The 25,055-nt window shown below is 37.8% G+C and overlaps 5 protein-coding genes across 5 annotated transcripts in view; 3 read left to right on the top strand and 2 right to left on the bottom strand.

Annotated features, from left to right (window-relative positions):
* Positions 1-148: 148 nt before the first annotated feature.
* LOC129746248 (protein FAM98B) lies at positions 149-2,412 on the bottom strand. Its single transcript, XM_055739824.1, has 5 exons — positions 2,289-2,412; positions 2,126-2,224; positions 1,072-2,068; positions 574-823; positions 149-513 (listed from the first exon to the last, which is right to left on the bottom strand). Exons 2-5 carry the CDS (start codon positions 2,161-2,163, stop codon positions 257-259), a joined length of 1,542 nt encoding a protein of 513 aa, XP_055595799.1. The 5' UTR covers positions 2,164-2,224; positions 2,289-2,412; the 3' UTR covers positions 149-256.
* A 2,006-nt stretch (positions 2,413-4,418) lies between these two features.
* LOC129745462 (rRNA 2'-O-methyltransferase fibrillarin) lies at positions 4,419-6,361 on the top strand. Its single transcript, XM_055738566.1, has 3 exons — positions 4,419-4,688; positions 4,927-5,312; positions 5,551-6,361. Exons 1-3 carry the CDS (start codon positions 4,676-4,678, stop codon positions 6,136-6,138), a joined length of 987 nt encoding a protein of 328 aa, XP_055594541.1. The 5' UTR covers positions 4,419-4,675; the 3' UTR covers positions 6,139-6,361.
* Positions 6,345-7,594, bottom strand: LOC129745463 (ribonuclease H2 subunit C). Its single transcript, XM_055738567.1, has 2 exons — positions 7,277-7,594; positions 6,345-6,666 (listed from the first exon to the last, which is right to left on the bottom strand). Exons 1-2 carry the CDS (start codon positions 7,428-7,430, stop codon positions 6,371-6,373), a joined length of 450 nt encoding a protein of 149 aa, XP_055594542.1. The 5' UTR covers positions 7,431-7,594; the 3' UTR covers positions 6,345-6,370.
* A 5,854-nt stretch (positions 7,595-13,448) lies between these two features.
* On the top strand, positions 13,449-15,208 carry LOC129746983 (uncharacterized). The gene is made up of 3 exons (XM_055740982.1): positions 13,449-13,629; positions 13,691-14,522; positions 14,614-15,208. Exons 1-3 carry the CDS (start codon positions 13,623-13,625, stop codon positions 15,146-15,148), a joined length of 1,374 nt encoding a protein of 457 aa, XP_055596957.1. The 5' UTR covers positions 13,449-13,622; the 3' UTR covers positions 15,149-15,208.
* A 462-nt stretch (positions 15,209-15,670) lies between these two features.
* The window catches only part of LOC129743827 (E3 ubiquitin-protein ligase SMURF2), a 117,739-nt gene continuing 108,354 nt past the window's right edge, over positions 15,671-25,055 (top strand). The window contains exon 1 of the mRNA XM_055736025.1: positions 15,671-16,314. The gene's annotated coding sequence lies outside the window, so the exon portion shown is untranslated. The remainder of the gene's footprint in view (positions 16,315-25,055) is intronic.

Here is a 25,055-nt window from a genome sequence, read left to right as displayed (position 1 = left end):
GATTTCGGGTGAATTGAAGACTTTATTCTTACCACGCAAGCTGGCAAGACAAAGCCCTTGCACAAAGTATACCTTTACATGACGTTTATGAGACCGGTTGTCTACTACGGGCACGATCAAAAAAATAGGAATACTAACACCAGCTGGATACAATTTAAGGTTAGTTTATTGACTGTATTTGTGATAAATACAAGTAAAAGAGCCTTCCGTTTCATAATGTGCAACCTTCTTGGAAAATTAAGGAAGTATCATGCTATCAACGCCGACCACCTCGATTGTAATTGGATCGTCCACGTTCTCCACCGCCGCCTCCACTGTTCCTACGATTATCATTATCATATTCACTATGGCTGCGGTTGTAGTGGTCACCACCACCTCCACCACCCCTATTGTCACGATATCCGCCCGAACCAACGGAACTATTGCTATATTGATCGTTGCTGGTATATCCGCGGTTACCTGAACCACCAGAACTGTATCCACTATTGTTGCTGCCATAGCTCTGGTTGTAATCTACAAAATAAGAACTCAAACTTAGAAGCAACTCATTGGTAACGTGCGCGAGTGTATCACCTTTCTGGGGTTGGGACCAACCGCCTTGCACTCGACTGCCACCTCCACCCCCTCCTCCTCCACGGTGTTGGTTTTGCTGTTGATAACCACCTCCTCCACCACCACCTTGGCTGTATCCACTGCCGCCTTGGTTGTATCCACCGCCACCTTGATTGTAGCCACCACCACCTCCGCCGCCGCCAGAGTTCTGATTATAACCTCCCTGCTGCTGATAACCTCCACCACCACCGCCGCGATTCGATTGCCCACCCTGAGGAGAAAAATGAAGAGTTGAAAGCAACGAACCGGCACTCGCTTTGCCAGGAAGAAACAGTAGGGGTCCATGACCTGGCAAAAGTCGTTAATTTCGCTACACAGGGCTATTTATCGTGAAGCTTCAAGACTAATCCTGATGTTTCAATAGAGACTATACATGAAATTAAGATGCTCTACAGGTAACGCGATACAAGATAGACTAAAAAGCAACATTAGGACATACAATCAAACTTCACAACTTACCCGTCCACCTCCTCCGAAACCACCGCGGCCACCGCCTCCACCCGGCCCACCGGTGCTACGTTGCGTTTGCCACGAAGGCATCTCCAGCGGTGGAGGGTTGTGTTCATAGGCGCGGCCGCCTCGATCCGGAACCCGCCCGATAATGTGCCGTTGGATTTTACTCCGGGTATTGCGCCGCACGCTGGCACTGCTCGTTTTTTCGATGATAGCCATGGTTTCACGAGCTCCCAGCAACGCAGCCAAATCCGTGTCTCGGCCACCGGTTTGCAAGGAATCCAGGAGTTTCCGTTTTTCCGCGTAGCGTTCCGTCATTTGACCTTCCTTTCCCTTGACACGGGTAGACCATTTGAAGCTCTGGATGGTGACGTCCAGACGAGTGAGCAACATTTTTCTACGCAAGTCGTACTCAGTATCTAAATCTTTTTGCAATTTATCCAGACGGTTCCACTGTTCCATGGTGAGGTTTTTCTTGGGTTCAAACAAAGGTCGACTGAGACGCTTCTCTCCGGCTATACGAATGGTATCGGACAGGCAAACGTTGATTTTCTCAAAAAGAACCTTCACGGGAATGTTGTTAGGCGGTTTGCCGAGGCCAAGCGTTATCGAGATATCCTTCAAAGCGGCAGCAGTTGGCGATTCGAATAACGTAATCACATTCTTCTGCTCCTTCGGTTTCAACGCCTCAATCATCTTGAATGCCATCAGCTCGTTAACCAAGTACTCCAGCAGGATCATTTTTGATTCGTAGGTTTGCAAGCGATCCGAAACATGTCCAACGGTCAAACTAGTGTAAGGACATGTCAGCTCTTTAAGAAAGCCTGAAAGTTCCAGTACGAATGTACTTGCATCTTCGCTCTTGGAGATTTTCTCATCCAGTTTACCAAGAATCCGGATTTCCTCCGTCAACCAGATAATAATATCCTGAAATTCGCCATTTTGTGCCCCTCCTGCTATGGCACTGCTGGCATAGTTACGATCCAGAAACGGACCCTCATATCTACAATATTTAAATTTTGGCTTAAACGACGTTTAGAAAATTCTCATTTCAACATACCCAACATTTCGCAATTCGTCCAAAAGTTGTTCCTCCATTGGTGACAAGGAAAGTGCCGGCTCTCCCGTTTATTCTGCTTTACTGCTGGTAACGTTAAAGCTGCAATGGTGTAATGTTATATTGAATTTGTTCAATAGTAATTATCTATACCATCTTTACTTACATTTAAGGGATGAGTAACCAAGTGCTTGAGATTTCTAGATTATCTCCAACAAGGAAAAAAAGAAATCCATGCAGAAAAAAGCGACTGGTGGCTGGCGATTTACTTTTCGCAAGTGACATCAAATCAAAAGAGCAGAGAGAGAAATCAATATTTTTCTCCTCTCCCACAGACAGCGTTGCCACATGAATATCTGTACTTTCAACCAAGGTGTGTATATAGGAGGTGTTACCGTACACTGATAAATAATTTCTAGAGTTTTTTTTTTTGATTAAGTCGTATGAGCCACCTGACTTATTTCGAGACAATCGCTGCTGAAGTTTTGTAACACATTTTCAATTATTATGATATTTCATATTTTAGTCAGAGTTGTCTAAAAAATTAATATACGATACAAAAAAAGATGAGAAATGTGGCAGTGTCCTCGGTACAGGCATTAATTGAGATTTTCGGGTAAACAAGTACCAACGACCTTTTGCATTACGTTTTTGGCGCAAACGTCATTTTGCAAATTGTCAATCATCTAACAAAAACATAAAAGAAAGAGGACTTACGCGTGACTTCCTCGAGCTTTGTCTGGCCCCGTGGGTGATATGCGCACTGCAAAATTGGTGAGAGGGCCTGATCCCAGTCTGTAACATTGGAATGAAGTAATCTCCTCACCGCATCAGTGCATTATCAGCAAATATATGGAGCTGTCAAACTCGAGTGTGATTTTCACACATCATGCGAGTGTGATTTTCACACATCATGCGAGTCCGAAATTTTCACATTATCCGAATTTGCTATGATTGAAGAAAAAGTGTGTGTCTCCATCAGTTTAATGCGAGCCAATTATAGGAACCATCTCCATTGTCGTCTCAAGTCATGTGACTAATGGCAAGTAAATCAGTATTTCAATTTGGAAATTGAATAACGCTTAAATTTATCTTTCAGATCCTTCCTGGTATCACCTGCCTGTTCTCGCTGGGGAAATAACTTAATGAATTGTTCCCCCGCAATCAATTTTTTTCAATCATGTGCGAGCATTAATAAAAAAAATCATTGAAATAGAAAAACTTTTTGTTTTTATTACTAAATCATTGAAAATAAATTAAAATTTCACCTCCCGCTTACCTAAATTGAACTATTGTACTTTTTTCACACATTTTCCCGTTTGAACGCTTTTTGCATAATGTATGAAACGCACTCATTTCGTTTCCTTAAAGGGTGTTTTCCATTAATGTGCAGCAGTACCTTTGAACATTTAATGTGTTGGTGTATTCATTTCTGAAATGTGTGAAATTTCCCAGGTGAAGTGCTCCGTTTTGAACCAAAACAACTTAATTTTGAGTTTAAAAAAAGGGGCGTGTGTGGCATTTGAAGCGTTACGAAAACATCCATTCCCTCGTTGAAACGTTACGAACGAAATGTGAAAAGGGATACCAAGAAACCAACACGCTAACTTTTGGCTACCCCTTAAAGGCGTAAAATTGACCCGTTATTGAGAACCCCCATGATCTGTCAAATAACGGGTCATTTTATCGGATCAATATTACCCCTTATTTGGAACAGCTCGATTCCCTTCAAAAAGGGCAGTTTCTGATGCGTTACATTAACATCGTTGTTATTCGTCCTCCAAATTGGTTATAAGCAAGATTATGGTAAGTGTTTTATTTAAAATTAAAATAGTATTTCTGCAGAATTTAATTCATTTATTTTATTTTTCAGAAGAATAATGTTCCGTAGGAGCCAAACACGGACAAATGCAATTCAAATGCCGAATCGGATTCAAGTATCCAAGCGGGGAAACGGAGGATTGCATTTTATTGTTATGTGATAAAGTAATTCTACAAAAAATCAATCTTAAATAAATGACAATAAACGAAATGACACATAACATTTGGTTTAAATTTATTTCAAGAATCAAATTTTCCTTAATAGAACCTAAAACCAGCATACGCATGCGTTTGAAATAAGGGGTAATTTTCATCCGCTACGAGCGTTTCAAATAAGGGGTAATTTTCATCCGCTAGAAGCGTTATCAAGCTGAGTACCCCTTAAAGGGTACAGCGGCTTTATCCTTAAAAAGGAGTTCTCCCAGTCTTATTGAATAACGGGTCAAAAGTATTCGTTAAGGGGTAGCCAAAAGTTAGCGTGAACTGCGAACCTCGGCCGAGAAGCGGACCGCATGTGTTTTCATTTTCTGTCTTTTGCGGCTTCGGTGCACGCACCACATTCCTGCGCTGATTGTTTCTTAAAGTTTAAAAGCCGCTATTTTAACATTTAAACAGTTGAATTATTGTTAAACTTTTTACTTTGAAGTCGACCGGTATTACCAAGATAATTCAGTGCCAGTGCTGTAAGTAAAAAGTGTTGGGGAAAACCTCGTCCGCCTGCTGTAAATAAACATGGGAAAACCAGGTAAGCATATTGGTAAAATAAGGAAAAAGCTATTTTTTAACATTAATGTGGCTAATCAACGTATTTGACTTGTGAATGAAGCTAAAGATGTAGAAAAGCTATAGAAACTAAAATGCTGCGCATAATATGATATTAAAAGTGAAGACCGCGTTGTGCCCACTCTAGAGCATAACCTCAAATTCGGCTCATGCGATCAAATTATGACGAATGTACCTGTGTTTATTTTTCTTCCCACAAGGCTTCTCCCCCCGAGGAGGTGGTAGTGGTGGCCGTGGAGGCGGTGGTGGTAGAGGAGGATTTGGCGGTGGTCGAGGGGGAGGTGGCGGTCGCGGCGGTTTCGGTGGTGGTGGCCGTGGAGGCGGTGGAGGTGGCCGGGGTGGATTTGGTGGCCGTGGTGGAGGTGGAGGTCGTGGAGGAGGCGGCCGTGGTGGTCGTGGAGGTGGTGGTGGCCGTGGGGGAGCAGGAGGAGCCAAGAAGGGAGGTTTCAAGGGAGGAAAAACGGTAGTTATCGAACCGCATCGTCATGAGGGAGTGTTTATTGCCCGGGGAAAGGAAGATGCGCTGGTTACGCTGAATCTGGTGCCTGGCTCGGAAGTTTACGGCGAGAAGCGGATTTCGGTTGAGGTGAGCAAACTGTTCCTGTTAAATTTATTTCGATATTTTAGGTCTCGATGATGAATCCGCACAGGGGTATTGAATTGGCAGGAATGTGGCCAACGGCGATACGTTTTTCGGGAGTAGAAGCCTGAGGCATACTGCTCTCGAATCGTGTCGTTGTAGAACTTGCTTACTGATTCGGAAAATCGAATTACAGTTCAAGCTGCAAATAGAACCTTCTTTCTTAAAAATCTCTTATTTTTAGACTGACGGGGATAAAAAAGAATATCGCGTCTGGAATCCCTTCCGGTCCAAGCTGGCTGCTGCTGTCTTGGGAGGAGTCGACAAAATTCACATGCCCCCTGGTTCCAAGGTATTATATCTGGGTGCTGCCTCGGGAACGACGGTTTCACACGTTTCGGATATTGTCGGTCCTGAAGGATTGGTCTATGCCGTTGAATTTTCACATCGTTCCGGTCGAGATCTAATCAACGTAGCCAAAAAGCGGACCAACATCATTCCCATTATTGAAGACGCTCGTCATCCACACAAATACCGTATGCTGGTCGGATTGGTCGATACGGTATTTGCCGACGTTGCTCAGCCCGATCAAGCCCGTATTGTTGCCTTGAACTCGCATCAGTTCCTTCGAAACGGTGGCCATTTCGTGATTTCCATCAAGGCTTCCTGCATAGACTCGACAGCCGTACCGGAAGCTGTGTTTGCATCTGAGGTGAAAAAACTGCAGGCCGAAAAACTGAAACCACAAGAACAAATCACACTGGAACCATACGAGCGAGACCACGCGGTCGTTGTCGGAGTTTACAGACCACCGCCAAAGAGTGCAACCTAATCGCGATAAGTTTTAGTTTTATAAGATTTTTTTTCTTTTTTAATCTTACGCTACAGTAGCATTTCCCGTTCTACTGGTTATAGTTGATCCTTACACATGGAAGGGACATTTCAAAAAATAAAAACAAACATAATTGCATAGAGAGTTTATGAAGATAACAACAGAATAGAATGTGACATCCGTATGCTAATAAAACAGTAATAAAGTTATATTACAGACACAATAGATGTGTTTATTTTTCATTTTTAATCACCATCTCCTCCTTAACATTAGTATCGCTTAGTGGCGCATGAAGCACCGCTGCAAGTTCCATCCAATTCAGGGCCTTTTCCAGAGGATCGTTTTTCGATGGTATTTTGTCGTAATTCCAGTAGGTGAACCGGTCGAAGGCACCGGCAAAACTAAAGCTACGTTCATCATCGGCCGAAAGTGGTTTCTGCGTCTCCTGGAATATCACTCCCTTGCATCCTTCTGGCAGGGTGAATGGTTTTCCACGCAACGGGTATCCTCGCAGCGCATTCAGAAGAGCTGTTAGATGACAAACATAAGCACAGTTTAGATTTTACAATTATTTTTTTCAATGTGAAATTTCAGGATTAATCGTTTATGCAAATTTAAAAAGATACCTACACAGTTAGGTATATGAAATCCTTAACTGTACAAATGGAAACGAACTGTTTAACACGACAAGACTAAATAAAAAAGTATTTTAAAATTAAATCTCACTTTTGATGTCCTACAATGATTCAAGCGCCAATCAATTTCTTCAATATTTTTTATCAGCCCTGCATGAGATGACTGACTGAAGCAAACACACAGCATGAACAGATTACAGATTACGTTACTAAAATTACTTTTTACTCAGACAGTTTTGAGTTGCATCATCATGATTAACTAGTAAGTTTAATTACTCGGTGGTTCAACACAATTATCCAGTTTTTTAAATGTAATTAAAAAGAAATATTGAAGAACTTGATTTCTATTGATGTACTTTATTATTAGGGGACAGTAGGTAGTAGAAAAAAGATACTTATTTCCAAACATAATACCAGAATATAGTTCCATTAAAATGAAATATAGCATTTCTTAGCTTATTTGAAAATTTACACAGCTTTAAAAAAACCATAATCGAACTTACTTTTGTCCTCCTGTTCTGCGGTATAGGAATCAAAATACTCTTGCACTTTGGCTGGTCCATCGCCTCCGATCGAGGCCGGAATATAGTGCAGCTTCGGTGGATTCTCGAGACTCGTCTCCACATCGGCACGCGCCAGTTCGATATTGATTGCCATAGCAGAGCCTTCAGGAACGTGGGACAATCTTGCACAACTTTCACTAACGAATGATCGAATTTAAGTTACTTTTCAACCGTTAATCACAAAATATATAAATTACAATCAAGAAATAAGGATGCGGCTCTTCCGGTTCTTCCCGCGCGCTGCTAAATGAAAACATAAAGTCTGTTCAATGAAAGCTTCGTTTAAGCGTGAATCGACCTGGACACGATCAGGGATGCCAGGTGTTGAGCATAAAATGTATTAACTAAATTTGGGAATCTGGGGAATTTTGAAAAAAAACAGTCTGTGTGTGTCTATGCACAAGGAAGATGACAAATTTTGTACTGAACAAGAATTTTTTCGATGCGTCTGAGCCGTGGGGGGGGGGGGGGGAGGGGGAGGGTTTGTATTCGGGTTATTTTCAAGTTGAGAACTACATAACTAACACTGTTTCCTATACCACGTACCATGCCGAAGAAAAAGTTTATGTATGATTGGTCGAATACCCATGAGTACAAGCGAGATTTACAGTCTAATCTGGCACTTACGGATCAAATCCGATACATGAATATTGATTTCATCACTCAATTTCAAAAGTCTGTAAAATCTGGGCACTCTGAACAAAAATCTGGGCAAAATCTGTTTCTGACCAATATCTGGACGAAGGGTCGAAAGTCAAATCTGGGCACCTGGCAACCCAGCATGATTCACGATACTGGTCTGGTTCTGTCAAGCGGTAGTTGTTCATTAGCTACACGCAGAAAAAGAATGGGGGTTGGTTTCAACAAAACGTTTTGTTATTTTATTTTGTATTTCAAAAGCAGATTATTGGATGATTTTCAAAAAAAATTTGATTTTAGATAAAAGAAAAATTTTGTTATTTTTGCACGCTCATTTTTTATTGTGTGCAATTAAAATTTAGTTTATTTTTAAACCAATATTGCGTTTATTCGATAAACGTGTTATTGAAAAACGATAAGCCAAAAAAAGAAAAAAAAGTGATGAAAATATTCCAGCATCCGAACAACCAGTCACGGAATATACGTGTCAGTTCAGTGCAAAGAGGTCTTGCAATCATCAGAACAGGTAGAATGGCTCAAATATCATCAATTTTTTTCTACTTGAGCATATTCGAACAACAATTCACCTGGAAAAATGTTCATCAGGGCTTCGGTCCAGCAGCTTTTAAGGTAGGTTTCAAATTTATCTAGGCGGAAAACTGCATGCTCAAAACCGGCTGGGAGAATACAATTTGCTGAGCATTTTTTTTTCTATTGTAGATGCTACGACCAAATCTATCCTTTCCGGAATCGGAACAACCTGAATAGATAGTCATAGACGTAAAACCGGAACCTGAATCCCTTGTCCTGTTGCGAAATTTAGACATCCATCCGGATAAGACGTCAGGAACCTAGGAAAGAACATCAGCGGGCGGGAGGACATTATTCCGGCAAAGGCGAAGCTTCTCATTGTCATGGAAAACTAGCTGTCGGAGATGGTGGTATACTGCAGCAGTACTCGGAAGCGGAGGGGTTTATGGAAGCGAGTTGGGCCCTTTATCCTGCTTCCAGGAAGCACAGCAGAGAGATGCCTTTTTCGACCTGATCAACGGAATCTGTTCCAAACTCCAGCTGGAGTGAAATTGATTAATGTTCCAATTGTGTTTTTAAAAGGGAAATTTCATTATGGTATTTTGAATAAAGAAAATAATGAATAGATGTGTTCTTTATCCAAACATTTTTCAAATCAACATAAAATAAATTTAAATAAAAAAAAATATTTTCAGCACTAAGTTTTGTTATTTTAGAACGCTCAATAATTTATTTTACCAACAAAAATTTTTTTATATTTCTCAATCCAATTTTATTTTATTATTTTGACAGATATTCTGATTCATTTTTAAAAAAGGTGTATTTTAATTTCGATCAAACGATAACTTTAATTCGAATCGACGTTTTTTGTCAGTGTTATCAAAAATATATTTGTGCTTTTTCCCAACCAAAATTTTTATTATTTTTGGCCGAAATCTTATTATTTTTAAAATATATTTTTCTGCGTGTAGCTAGTGTTTTGGTTTAATCGAAACCTTCGAAACAGGTCTGGTCGTTGTTCAATGAAACAAGTTGAAACTAGTCAAAACCGATCCAGCTCGGCAGGAGGATTCGTGTCAACTTGTCAATCCATTTCTACTTATTTCGACCAGACTTCATTGAACAGACATTTCATTGAACAGACCGAACCAATCAACAAAAAATGCATAATCCCGATCTATCCCGATAGGAAATTTGACAGATGAAAAATTTCGCCGTTCACATCAAGGGTGCCAGGTGATTTCGTCAAAAATCAGGACAACACGAAGATGAACATCAGGATTTTTCAGGACACCCCTTGATCCATGAAAACAATAGAGATTTCTGTTTAGATCGCATAAATAAAGGCGCAATACAGGTGCTGTAAACGCCTTGATTCATGCAACAACAGTACGCAGCTCTTTGGCTGGCCGGTAGTTCATATTGAAAAACACCATTTGAATATCATCCACGCAGAAAAAGAATGGGGGTTGGTTTCAACAAAACGTTTTGTTATTTTATTTTGTATTTCAAAAGCAGATTATTGGATGATTTTCAAAAAAAATTTGATTTTAGATAAAAGAAAAATTTTGTTATTTTTGCACGCTCATTTTTTATTGTGTGCAATTAAAATTTAGTTTATTTTTAAACCAATATTGCGTTTATTCGATAAACGTGTTATTGAAAAACGATAAGCCAAAAAAAGAAAAAAAAGTGATGAAAATATTCCAGCATCCGAACAACCAGTCACGGAATATACGTGTCAGTTCAGTGCAAAGAGGTCTTGCAATCATCAGAACAGGTAGAATGGCTCAAATATCATCAATTTTTTTCTACTTGAGCATATTCGAACAACAATTCACCTGGAAAAATGTTCATCAGGGCTTCGGTCCAGCAGCTTTTAAGGTAGGTTTCAAATTTATCTAGGCGGAAAACTGCATGCTCAAAACCGGCTGGGAGAATACAATTTGCTGAGCATTTTTTTTTCTATTGTAGATGCTACGACCAAATCTATCCTTTCCGGAATCGGAACAACCTGAATAGATAGTCATAGACGTAAAACCGGAACCTGAATCCCTTGTCCTGTTGCGAAATTTAGACATCCATCCGGATAAGACGTCAGGAACCTAGGAAAGAACATCAGCGGGCGGGAGGACATTATTCCGGCAAAGGCGAAGCTTCTCATTGTCATGGAAAACTAGCTGTCGGAGATGGTGGTATACTGCAGCAGTACTCGGAAGCGGAGGGGTTTATGGAAGCGAGTTGGGCCCTTTATCCTGCTTCCAGGAAGCACAGCAGAGAGATGCCTTTTTCGACCTGATCAACGGAATCTGTTCCAAACTCCAGCTGGAGTGAAATTGATTAATGTTCTGTGTTTTTAAAAGGGAAATTTCATTATGGTATTTTGAATAAAGAAAATAATGAATAGATGTGTTCTTTATCCAAACATTTTTCAAATCAACATAAAATAAATTTAAATAAAAAAAAATATTTTCAGCACTAAGTTTTGTTATTTTAGAACGCTCAATAATTTATTTTACCAACAAAAATTTTTTTATATTTCTCAATCCAATTTTATTTTATTATTTTGACAGATATTCTGATTCATTTTTAAAAAAGGTGTATTTTAATTTCGATCAAACGATAACTTTAATTCGAATCGACGTTTTTTGTCAGTGTTATCAAAAATATATTTGTGCTTTTTCCCAACCAAAATTTTTATTATTTTTGGCCGAAATCTTATTATTTTTAAAATATATTTTTCTGCGTGTCTGAATCGAAAAATTACCATCTGTTAAATGAGCTAAACTATTTTATAACCTATTTATTCGATTTTCTCATAGTTTAACTACAAATTCGATCATATTTAAGAAGTTTTTATGAAAATCAGGACAAATCAGGACATTTTAGGGACAAATTTCCAAAAATCAGGACAAATCGAGAGTTTTTGAAAAATCAGGACGGTCTCTCGAAAATCAGGACAAATCCTGATAAATCAGGACACCTGGCACCTCTGGTTCACATATTTATGGCGTATTTTTTTTTGATTCCGGATTTGGCTCTGAAACCGTCAGAATAGAAAAACGAGTTTCGGGTTTCGAGTTATTCCATACGTAGGTGTGCGTGAGAACGAGCGCAATGTTTACATGCAGCTGTCATTTTGTTCTCCCTTCTGGATTTCTTCATTCAGTTCTTCACATCCGGATTGCCGTTTATCGTGTCCGGATTGCACTGGACTGCATATAGTACGATTTTCCTTGGCTGAGAGGTTCCAAATCTTGGCAATAATCATTTGCCCGTTCATTATTTCAACTGTTTGTTTTCAGCCAAAAACAGCTGTTTAATGTTTTGACAACAACGTTGAGAGTATTGGTGAACTTCTCGCAAAACTGACTTTTTTCTCAGGGCGACTCCGTCCCTTTTTCGAGCGAACCTAGGTTGCCTCTCGAGCAATAAATGAGCACGATGACAGCAGTTAGAGCGAACCTAGGTTGCCTCTAGTTTGCCTCCAGGAGTAAAAAAATACGGTATTAGTTGGGTGCCGATTTAGTCTGGCTACGAATCACCCTACTAAATCAATGACCCTATATTTAGTATGCCGATTAATCGGGCTACGCTTGAATATGAAATAGGTGCCATACTAAATCGGCTGATGAGTAGGCTCACACAATAACATATGATTTAGTAGCACAATAAGTTGATCTACGTTATCGGGGAGGATTAGTCAATTTAGTAGGTTTTCGTAGGACTCTATTTAGTTGGCATACTTTAAGCCTATTTAGTATGGAATGGTCATAACTGAATTAGTATTTGACATCTGTGTGTGATGGTGGTCATCGATGGGAAAGCTTGGCCCAAGTCAGCACGGAAGGTCTCGTCGGTCATCAGTGGTTCGTTGGAGTGGCTAGCGCATTTCTATCGGTTCCATCATGACGACGTTCTACCTGACCAAGTTCCCGGACGTTTGCCGGATATGCCTGAAGCCGTAATAGAAGGTGTTCCTGATTCCGATGGAGGTATCGTTTATAAATTCCGCCGCCCTCACCGTGGGCCAGTTTCTAGATGCAGTGCTTGGATGGCAAACTTCTTCGCATATCGTTTCCAGATCGGCTAAGATTGCGGCATTCTCATAACAAAAATCTCCACTGGACTTGCTCTAGTCAAGTCCATACTGCTATTAAATATGGCTTCGCAGGTTTACTTTACTTAATCATGTGACTAATAAACCTTTTTGGTCTCGTGGTTCTATTTTGCGGTGAATCAATCCGACTATTTTATACGATTGGGTAGGAATATCTCATCAACTTTATCGCCCTACGGTTTAGTCGGTTTCTACACAATCATGCTACTCATCACCCTATTTGATAGGCCTACGAAATCGGCCTATAGAGTTTTTCCTGAGACAGATTGTGGTAGGGTAGCTTTTTGTTTTTGTTTTGAAAAATGTAAACACCAACTGGTCGCCATTTTGATCGTTGATGATAAGCACTGTTCAATGCTATCTTTTAAAAACTTCTTTAATTGAAAGCATCAACAAACCATCATGTCTTAACTTGTTATGAATTTACAAATCATTCAATAAAAAAATTATATGCTCCTCACCAAGGTGCGCTTGCAAAACCACAACAATTGCATTGCCAAATTCATATCTTTACTATCTGGTCATTGAACATATGTAATGTTGTTGTTATGTTTACCCTACCACGATATGCCGAGAAAATGTAAACATGAGAAATCAGCTGTTCGTCTGACAAGTGGGGAAATGCCTTATTAATCGGCTGATGCCCAGCAAAAACTCCAATAAGCGACGTTGCAACAATAGGCCGATTAGTATGAACTAAAATCGGCCGACGCACCCTTCGCGAGCCGACTAAGTATGGTGAATAGTAGGGTGTTTTTCTTATCGGGAAAAAATCTTAAAATGGTCTGGGTAAAGATAATTTCGATTTGTACTATTTCTGTTGAACGTGTATTCATAACAAACAAAAAACTCGATTGCTTTTGCGTTCGTTTGCATTTTCTCAAAATTTGTAATTTGTAATTTAGTCTTAATCAGCCTGTTAGTTACAATTAACTTTATAGTCAGGTTGAGGAAATCGTTTTCATAAATTTTGAATTAAAAAAGTTTTGCAGCGAGATGGAAGGTAAGCAAATTCTGGGTCGTCCAACAACTTTCTTTCTTTAACCCCTGAATTTTCTTTTTAGTCGAATCCAACGAAGGCGAAAAAAATCCACTGCAACAACAGTGTCGGCTTTGCCTGCAGTGGTTGCCGGAACCAAAATGCATCGAGCGTATAGTAGACATTTTTGACTCGGACACGATTCTTTTGGAGAAAATAGAAAAGTGTATGGGTTATACGATCAGTGTGGACGATAGCGTACGGGGCATTTGTCGGAATTGTGCCCATACGGTTTGCTTGATTGATGAATTTAGGAACCTGTGTCGCCGAACGAACCTCATATATCACTCTATTTTGGTGCTTCCGGATGAAGACGACGAAGCGGAGTCCCGTTGGGAACAACATAATGACATGATACAAGGCACCAGATCATTCGTCCAGGGCCAATGCAACAAACTGGACCAGACCATTACTGAAAGTGGTGTCGAAGAGAAAGATTTGGTGGCTGACCAGATTGCTGATGAAGAGTTGGATGATTTTTCTTTGGACAGTGAACTAAAGAATGATGCACAAATGGAAGACGAACAACCTGAGAAAGTGAAGCAAGTCCGTTACAGCGTTGAGAGATTAGAAAACAACGTGGATCAAAAGAAGAATAAATGGTCGCCAAAAAAGGAAAAAGAGGAAATATCAACTAGAATAAAAACAGATACCGACCAAGACAAACCAACTAGAATTAAAACAGATAAAGAGATTAAGAAGGAAGATACCACAGAAGATGTTGTGGTAGTTCCTATGGAAGATGCTATAGGAGATGATCTACGTAGGAAAAATTATCCTAATAGCTTGGAAGAAAAGTTACGGATTGTGCAGGAGATCAGAAAACATCCCATTTTGTGGGATAAAGAGGATGTTCAGTAAGTTTTTTTTATATAAGTAATTGTTTATTTGAACTTTCAGTTAAGAATCATTTAATTATTCAATTGTAAAAATAATATTTATTTACAGATCAAGTTCGACGGAAGAACGTTTGCAAGTCTGGACCAAAATTGCTACAATATGCGGATTTAAAATAGATTCCATCAAAAAGTTTTGGTTGGATACAAGGACAAAATATCGGCATCAACATTTCGTCTATAAGTCAAAAGATGATCTTGACCACAATCTCAAGAAATTGCTAGATTCGTTCCTCCCATCCTTTGATACAGTACTGATACAATCCTACAACGGTATTGTCCAGTCTGAGCCAATTACCAAAGTAAACCCTGTTGAGGTTAAAACGATCGAACCCCCCATATCGCAGGGTGCCCGAAAGATCGAATCACTGTATGATGTTTTCGCTCCGAAGACGACCCAATTTATATGCAGTTATCAGCGCTGTGGAAGGCTCTACACTTCGACCAAAGCCAGAGATAGGCACGAAGAACTTGTCCATCGCGTGGAAGTCTCACAGGAAACGGAACAGTATGGATGTCCCCTTTGTGATCGAATGTTTTCGACACAACATTCAGCTGATCTGCATATGAAATTTGTTCATAGATAGATTTATCTCTGGAGTACACCGATCTGTGATTGAATTTCTCCATTAAATTGATAAATAATATTACAGTGATTTCTTGTAAGCTTAAAAAACTATCACAAGTCCACAGCCCATATTGATACGGGAATAATTGCTAGGTATTTTTTAAAAGTATTTAAAAGGGTGTTGTAGGAATGTCCGGGTTATATCCTAATGAAGATTATAAGGATATCGTGTATCGCTACGAGATAAAATGTTTTGAAAAATGACAGCTTGCAGTTAAATTCCTTGGAAAAAATATGAAACTAGCTTGATACCAAACCTGAACCATTCTAATGCTCAATGACTTAAATCTGTGATAGACCGGACCAGATAACTGTGCTTTGTAACGCAGTAACGCCTCGGAAGCGGAATGCACTTGTGCATCACCCCCCGTACGTTCATTCATGCAATCCATTCTCTTGTGGTGCTGGCACGATAGTACGCACACTACCGTACCGGGGAACTTTGTCATTTAAATGGTGGTTCGGCATTCGGCCAGTTGTTACCGTTCGTTCAAAAGTAAAGTATTCATCGGGCTTGGCAGACGTGTGTGCCGTCGTGAAATTTCAGTGCTGCTTTCCGCAAGTGGACTTTTGGGGATTGAAGGGTATTTTTGCTGGCTCATTTTAGGGACTTTTGATACGCGGTCGTCGCGATTCCGTAGTGTTTCAACGTAGAACAATTCCGGTTCGACATTGTGCCAGTATTGTGATAATCGTGTTACAGATCCACCAAGTGTGAGATCACATCGAAATAGTTATCCCGTTGTCCGGAAGGTGTGGATAAAGTGGCCATAATTTGGGGTTCTGTCATACCACATTCATCGGTAGGGACCACGCACACAGCAATACGCGGACTTGGTGCTCTTTTCTTGGACCAGTACCATCATCATCAACAACATTCGAGAACACCACACAGCACAGCATACAGCTAGAAAAGAACCCGACGGACGACGGACAGTCGAAAGTTGATTGAACAAACCGTGTGTCTTCTAGCGAGTGAGTGAGTGAAGAGTGTGACCGTGTCGTCGTAGGCAAAGTTATCAGTTGTGGGAACGAGAAGGAACGAGTTTGAATGTAAATACACAGATACACACGAGTTGTCAGTTTCGTCACACGCCCGTTCATTTTGACCAGTCTTCGCCCAAAGTAAGTACCCCGAATTTCATTCATCTTTATTTCTCGCTTAATTCTGACTACTGTGATGGGGTGGGCTTTGTAAAGATCGCAGTTATTAGTTTATTCTAATTTTTATAATAAGGTTTTTTTTATTGGCAAGTCGTGGCATGGCGAATTGTTATCATTGTAAACATTAGATAAGACTAAACGGCGCAAGAATTCAAATTTATATGTTTTTCTTTCAAGATCAGTCAATTTTTTTATGTTTTGTTAGTAACACTAACCATCGAAAAAACATCCAAAATTAAATCATTGAAACAAGTCACTTACACGGGCTCTGAAAAGCTTGACCAGCCTACCTCAGGACGCTTATTGTAACATGCAGTTAAAATTTATATTATCTTATTTTGTATATAGTCTTATAGTCTTACAACTATATATTGTCACTGTTTCTTTCATAACTCTTTAAGGAGTTGTTGGTCCACTTTTTTATCTTCAGATGAAAATTGTGAAATTAATAGGACTATAAAATGAAATATCGGTATCGAATTTTGAATACGGCGAATGCGCTAACATTGCTGTTTCGAGAAAAAACACGTTCAAAGTTTGACAGCTCCATAAGCTCCCAGCAAAAATATTATTTTGTTTCCTTTATTTCTCGTAAACCAAATATTCTTTAAATAACTTTATGCCATCGAAATGTAGGTCTTCGAACGTACTTTTTCACCCAGTTGATAATTCATTTTATTTACATTTGGCGCATTCGCCCTATTCATAATTTGCTACCGATATGTTTCAACAATTTTGGTGATACAACGGTACTTTTGGACGTTGTTTTTAACATGTTTACTATATTTTATACCGAGAATTAATATATTTTTTTGGTTATTTTATTTGGTTAGCTGGTAAAAATTTAATGCGTTTTGATGTGCTATCTTATATTCTACGTTGAAAATTGACAAAGTTATGGGCATTTGAAAAGAGGGTATTTAAAAAAAACTCAAACGTTATCTAACTCAAAAAATAAAAGTTTGATAAATCTGCAAAAACACATGTTTTTTTTAATAGTGCTGAAATGATCAAAATTTGAAATTTTGGACAAAATCCAAAGACCCCCAGCGCGAACCCGTCTGATAATAAAAAAAAAACCATATTTAAACTGGTATTATTATACAGTAGTTCAAAATTTATGATGTTCAAATCTGAATCAGGAGCTTTTTTTCAAAACAAACACGTTATGCTGAACCGATAGATACTTTAAAAAATGAGTAGAAATGTAAAAAATACATTTAAAATGGTGGAGTGATTTTGAAAAGTCCGAGTAAAATATCGAATTAATTTGGTGAACAAATAAAGATTGAAATTTGTGGCCACAATTTTGTATATCTAAAACATTCTTTGCTTAAACCAGAACCGCATTCTTTATTACAAAAGGTTCAACATTACAAATTAAAAATTATTGAGTTACGGAATGACGTTTGATATTGCGGAATCACATACATTAGGAATTTATCTAAAAAATCGCAATTTAAAAGAAAATTTCACCTAACAATTTTCAAAACTCAAATAAGATTTCAAATTGAAAAATCGAATAAAACATGCATTTTGAAGTTAGACTGAAAATCCAGACTCAGAATTCAGATAAATTGACCAGAAATTAGATGAATAGATTCAGGTTTCATAATAGCGCATTCTGAAATAATAATTTGATTCTAATTTTAATGGCATGTGCGGCGGAATGAAAATTAGAGAGAGAATTTATTTTATAGAATTTGAAAGAAAGGTGGATAGACAGGCATTAGTGCGCCACTAGGAGAAAGCTTGATAGGTGTTGAAAATTTAGGCTAGAGGGCATGTTGATGAAAAGCTCCCATGAATTGCTCCCGCCTTTGCTCTGCATTAGCTAACTATACATGAGAAACCCAGAAAGAGAATTCCCATGTATAGCGAGCCCAATGGTTTGAGAGCGTGTTTTTACGCATACTTCAAACGAGCACACTTCAATTTTAAAGGTTATCCAACAAAAATCTTCATTCAGTATCTTCAATATCAGAATGGAAATAAAATTTCAGACTGCTGCTCAGTAATAAGATTCAGCGGAATCTGTTTTAAGAACTGCGTAAGAAAAATTAAAAATAGAATATCAATCAGTAGCACAGCAATAACATCAAACTTGATTTCTTATTCCGAAGATCTGACGCTTATCTAAATTAAAATTAACGTTCGAATTATTAATCCAAACTTGAAATAAACTTCATTTATGGTTCGATTATTCAATCCGAAGCTCACCTCATGATTATATTTCGATTTTCATTCACCCAACCATGATTCTGATGCGTTACAAGGTTTCTGAGAAACAAATTTACGAAAGGTTGGATCGAAATTCAAATTTTCTTTTAAGATTATGAAGATATTAAAATAATTAGCATTTTTATTTATAAAATTTATTTAATAGCACTATCAAGTGACAAACATAAAATTTTATGGTATGTTTCAAAGCACATGAAAGATTTAACGAAATATTTTTTAAGCCTTCTGCGCAAATATCTAATGAATTTATTAAGTAAAAAATATGCTTATTAAAACTTTGAGAAAAAAAATTGGGTTTTTATTATTTACAAAAAAGTATGTTTAAAAAAAAAGTAGAATGACTGGATTATTTTTAGCTTTTAGGATTTGCCGTTCAACTACCAAAAAGTAGAATTTGGAATCTGAAACAGGTTGTAAACTTGTTTACCATATGTTTATTAATGAATCCAAAATTTATATAACGGCGTTAATATTCTCAAACAGGAGTTTTTATCCCATTCCTGAATATGAATTTTTAAATTTGAATTCTAATTTGAATGTGAATGTAATTCAGGATCTTGATGACTATTTTTTTTTAATTCAAATCAAATTTGGATTATTTGGATTTATTCGTACTTGTTCGGATATAAACATTTGAGAAAAGTTGATTTCGAGTATTTTACAAAGTTTCATCTGAATCTCATCTGATAACATTCAGTTAAAACGGTTGTTCAGAATAATTTGGTATATGACTTTGAACACCTAAAACCAAACTTTGCATCTCAGAAATATGATTTAAATGCGGCTGATTTGTTTTGATAAAACATTGCAATTTGAAGTGTTTTTTTTATCTTCTCTGAGAATTTTTATAAAAAATAGTTATCTGGGTTTCCTCGGCTTTTGAATTTTCGATTTTTACTAACATCTAGAATTGATTTTTTAAGAAGCGCTGAGGTGGTCTAGCGGATAGGCTGGCTCGAGTCTGGTAACCCAGGCGTATCAGCAAGCAAACTTTTGGGTTCGAATCTCATAAGTTGCCGACAGGTAAGATGTTTCCATTATTAACTATATATAATAAATATTTCAGAGAGAAAATGCATCTGGGGTTAATCTGAAGAGACTATTGCAAGCGGAGTAGATTGCCAACCATTGTAGGTCTCAGATGACTTCTCTCGACGAACCATCGGCCGTGGAAGCCCTAGAAGTAATTCGAAGGCCAAGCTACTCAGACATAGGCTGGACCGTTCTACCGATGGAGGAACCCTACATACATACATATGTACATACATCTAGAATTGATTTTTTAAGATGATTTCAAAGTATTCGATGATTCCTTTGAATTCAGCCACATTCAAAGGAATCATCGACTACTTTGAAATTATAGTTTCATTCAGCTAAGAGGTTATTCAAACCTTCTCTTCGAATATAAGTGATTTATTAAGATATTGGCAATTTCTGTGATTTCATATATCTGATATTTTTTCAAACTCATAAATTTAATGCTTTTCTAAGTCTCAAATGGTCTTCTGAAAAAAGAATCAGGAACTCAAAATTTAAAATTGTATTCTATTCAAATTCTAATTTTCTACTTATTACCTAAATATTCAAAATTATATTGTATTTCAATTGAGTCTATCAGGGAAGGTTGGATTTTTAGGGAATTTCAAGAAAAAAAGCTTTTCAATGGGAAATGCCAAAAAATATTACTGAGTGCACTGTGCAGGATATTAACTCGCAATCTCCGGCTTTCTAGGCCCACACATTACCGACTGTTGATTGACTCATTTCCAATAACAAAAGAAATAAAGGGTGATACGATCAAAATTTGTTCAATATCAACTTGACGTATTTCTTTCAATTTTGCATTTACAAAACCTGAACACCCCTCATTTTGAAGGTGTGTGTGTATAGGCTGTACACGACGATGCTGACGAAGTTTGACTGCGTGGTAATGGACGACGAAACCTACGTCAAAGCCGACTACAAGCAGCTTCCGGGAGAGGAGTTTTATACGGCAAAAGGAAGGGGACAGGTAGCAGATATTTTCAAGCACAAGAAACTGTCAAAGTTCGCGAAGAAATATCTGGTTTGGCAAGCCGTCTGTACCTGTGGCTTGAAAAGCAGCATTTTCATAGCTTCCGGGACTGTCAACCAAGAAATTTTCGTGTAAGAGTTTTTGAATAAACGTCTGCTGCCTTTCCTGAAAAAACGCGGGTTTTCCGTACTGTTTTGGCCGGATTTGGCATCTTGCCATTACAGTAAAAAGGCAATGGAGTGGTCCGCCGCAAACAACGTGCAGGTGGTTCCCAATGACAAGAATCCCCCCCCAACACGCCAGAGTTCCGCCCAATGGAGAAATACTGAGCTATTGTCAAGCGAAACCTGAAGAAGACCAAAAAAACTGCTAAGGACGAGCAGTAAACTTGAAAAAGAAATTTAATTTGATTTTTTAAATAAACGATTTCACCGATTTACACGCGTTTTCCCTTGTCCAAATTTTGACCGTATCACCCTTTACTAGGACTTAAGTGATAGTCGTTATAATAGAGAAAATTCAATAAATTTGGAAAATTGAATCTAATAATAGGTCTCAGCGTTTCCGATTTAAGGGGAGGGGGTAGGGTCTAACGGGTAAAAAAAATCACCATTTTCACGATTTTTTTTCTAGAGCTATCGTTCAAACAAATGTATTCAAATTTTTTGCATTCTACAAAGCATTGTTAAAAGTACATTTAGTATTTTTTTCGTAGAAAAATATTGAAAAATGAGCCGGTGACGGAGCACTTTCGAGGATGCCTTTTAGAAAACAGGATTTGCGGTGGACACTGTATCTCAGCACAGAATCATCTGAAGTCAAAAAATCAGAGCAAAATTTTTTTAATAGATGTTTTTCTGGACCCCAACGTTTTTATTTAACTTAAAAAATTTTTTATTAAATTTTTGTGGCTGTTTGAAGTAAAAACTACGATTTTTCACGAAAAAATCTGCCATTTTTTATCTGTAAAATCTCCCCAAAGTAAAAAAACAAAAAAAAAGAAAAACGTTGGGGTCTGGTATTTTATATGTAGAAAATATGCTCCAAATTTGAAAAGAATCGGATAAGTAGTTTTCAAATGACGATGTCCACGGACTTTAAAAATGTGCTTTCGAGAAAAACGCGTTTGAAGTTTCTGCTCTTGCTTTCTTGCAGTATTAGATAGGAGGAGATAAAGGCCTATAATTTCTACAGTTTTGCTTCAATTGACTTGAAAATTTGACACAACATTTTTGAAATGTTTTACAATAAGAAAATAAAAAAATAAAAAATCGATTTTTTGAAAGAGTTAGACCCTACCCCCCCCCCCCCCCCCCCTTAAGTTAAGAGTTTTTAACTTTTCTCCCCTTCTACTGTCTACGGCCATGATTACGAACTCTGAACGATCTGATAAAGTTCAAAAAGTTTTTAAGGGGCTTTAAGGGGCATATTTGCTAACGATCTCTTACTAGGGGGGTAAGGAGGTTTCCAAAAATCTTACGTAACAAATGTTTGATAATTCGTCATAGGCATACGAAACCATATTTCCATTATTTTGGATGTTATGTTGTTGACCTTTTAAAGTCTTTGAAAAAATGCTGGTTCTTTAAAATTTATAGCGAACTAATTCAAACCAACATTCCACCAAAAACACTAAATCACATTATTTGAAAAGATCGTCGCTTTTCGCTTTTCATCATAACAATCTTTTAAATTGGCAAATTTATAGAAACAAGAAGGGGTTGGCGCTATGTGACACCACGATTTGAATCCATCATATTTCGAAAATGACTTCATCAAGAAAAAAATCTTCAAAAAAATCTATATGACTCGCTTTAGAAAATGCCCTGGGCGTGGTGGGGGGCTCAATTATATCACACAGTAAACGAAAATTACCGAGTTCGGTAATTTTTTTTAAATCGATTCTTCATTTACCGATGTTCGTTTAATTTTTACCGAAAAAATTACCGAACAGTTTAACGATTTACACATGTTAGGATTTCGGTAAAAAAATTACCGAGCTCGGTAATTTTCGTTTACTGTGCACTCTGATATAATTGGGTATGCCTTGACGTCTAAGTATCATTCCGTTGTCAAACTATTACATTTTGACGACACTTAGGAGCACCCTCAGTTAACTAAGAATGCAAGTGAACTGAGATATGGTGTTGGCCCCAGGGCTTTTTACCAACGCCCCACCAAGCATTCATTGATCCGATCAGTAATGATTGTTTGACCGGGAATTTAAACTCTACACTATATTACACATCATTCAGTGGTTAATGGGTCAATATTACATTACACCTTATTTGTTTACTAAACATATGACACGACATAACATTACATACCGTAACAACAAAGGTGAGCCCACAGTGGCTGATATATGTCTGTTACATTGCACAGTCCAGCATTACACATCGTAACAACAAAACTCAGCCCACAGTGGCTGATATATGTCTGTTACATTACACAGCCCAGCATTACACATCGTTAAAACAAAACTCAGCCCACAGTGGATATTGTTTGTCTGTTACATTACATAACACAGCAATACACAGTTTTACATCAGACTTCAGCCCACAGTGACTGACGATGTATGTTACATTACTCAACACAGCACTTCGCATCACAGAATCAATACTGCTAGTTGCTATATAATATCATTCGTATACGAATAGCTATAGCTACCTTACAGGACGGGAACAGTATGTTTCTATTGATAAAATAAAAAGCTCGTTAGGACAAATAGAAGTGGGTGTGCCTCAAGGTAGTAACATTGGGCCACTACTTTTTCTACTATATATCAATGACTTATGCAACCTGCCATTACATGGTACCCCCAGATTATTTGCAGATGACACAGCTTTATTTTATCCAGAGAATTGTCCCAATGTCATTATCGGAAAAATGCAAAAAGACTTAGAGATTCTTGGTAAATACTTTAATAGCAATCTGCTGACCCTAAACCTTTCCAAGTCCAAATACATGGTATTTCGTTCAGCAAGAAAGAGAATTTATTGCAGCAATGACCTTTCTTATCATATACTGTAATCGAAAAGTTGGATAACTTTAAATATTTGAGGCTCACGCTTGATGAAACACTTCCGTGGAGTTTTCATGTGAATAACCTTATAAAGAAAACATCGTCCTTTAGTGGTATTCTTTGTTGAGTTATAAGTTTTGTGCCACGTCTTATTTTAATTAAATTTTATTTTGCTTTCATTCACTCTCAGTCTAACTATCTTATCGCGGTATGGGGCAGGGCTTCCCTGTCTATCCTCGGGCGATTACAGACATTACAAAATCGTTGCATAAAAACCATATTCAAACTTCCTTATCTCTACCCTACGTCTTTACTGTACTCAAATACAACTCACAATATTTTACCTCTAACCCACTTGTGTAGTCTGCAAACATTATTGTATGTCTTCGACAATTTAAACTCATTAGACAACATAATAAATTTATTATTTAACTCAGGCACTCGCTCTCGCCCAACTCGTCAATCACATCATTTGCTTCGAAGCTGTTGCTTAACATCTTTTGATCAACGCAGAATTTCTTACATTGGACCTGCTTCTTACAATTGTCTTCCAGAAGTTGTTAAAAATGCTAACAACCGCAACATTTTCAAATCGAAAGTGATACGTCACCTCAAGGAACTTCAGTCATAAATCTAATCATCATGCCAGTATTTTTTTTTTTATTTTTTGTTACACATATATTTTAACTTAAAATTTTTTTCTGAAGAAACGTTAACATTTTTTTTGTAAATATTTTTTTCCTAGTTAGTATATTAGCTTTATCAATTAATTTTTAATTTGTTTTTTTTTCGTAATAATTATTTATAAAATATGGATCTCTTCAAAGGAATACTCTTTCCACTGAGATTCATTCTTAGTTTAGTTTACTTGTCTGTTTCATTCCCTCGCATTAAGTAAAAACATTTTTGTTAAGGTTCTCAGCATGAATAAATTTTGCTCGCGTTTTTGTTTTTTTTTTGTTTGCTGCCAGACATGCTGAGAACAGTCCATTACCAGGGGGCTCATATGAGCTTTTTGGTGTGGAGGAGTGTGGCTTTATATGTGAAAAAAAAATACTGACATATTGACACTTTACACAATGAATAGTAAAACCCCTTTGCTCGTAGCACAGCTCCCTAACCTTCTTACCTGTTAAAAAATTCCAAAATCGTGCTTACGTAATTAGTGAACGGCCCCTAAGCAACATTTGTGAGGTGTTTAAGTCACATGCATGGAAATTTGACGTGCTTTTATTTTGGATCATAAAAAAGGGTTTTACGTACGATAATGCCAGTTATCTACACCCAAAACAAATTTCACTTAAAAAATAAGTGACATCTGTAGTAAATTCTCGCCATACGTAATTTCATTTGAATTTTAAGTGATGGGTCAAGTGAAAACACTTAAGTGACCGGTCAAGTGAATTAAACTATGAAATTCGAGTG

Source organism: Uranotaenia lowii, chromosome 2 (assembly GCF_029784155.1).
Source record: "Uranotaenia lowii strain MFRU-FL chromosome 2, ASM2978415v1, whole genome shotgun sequence".
NCBI classification, from domain to species: domain Eukaryota; kingdom Metazoa; phylum Arthropoda; class Insecta; order Diptera; family Culicidae; genus Uranotaenia; species Uranotaenia lowii.
This window is presented reverse-complemented; position numbering and strand designations above follow the sequence as displayed.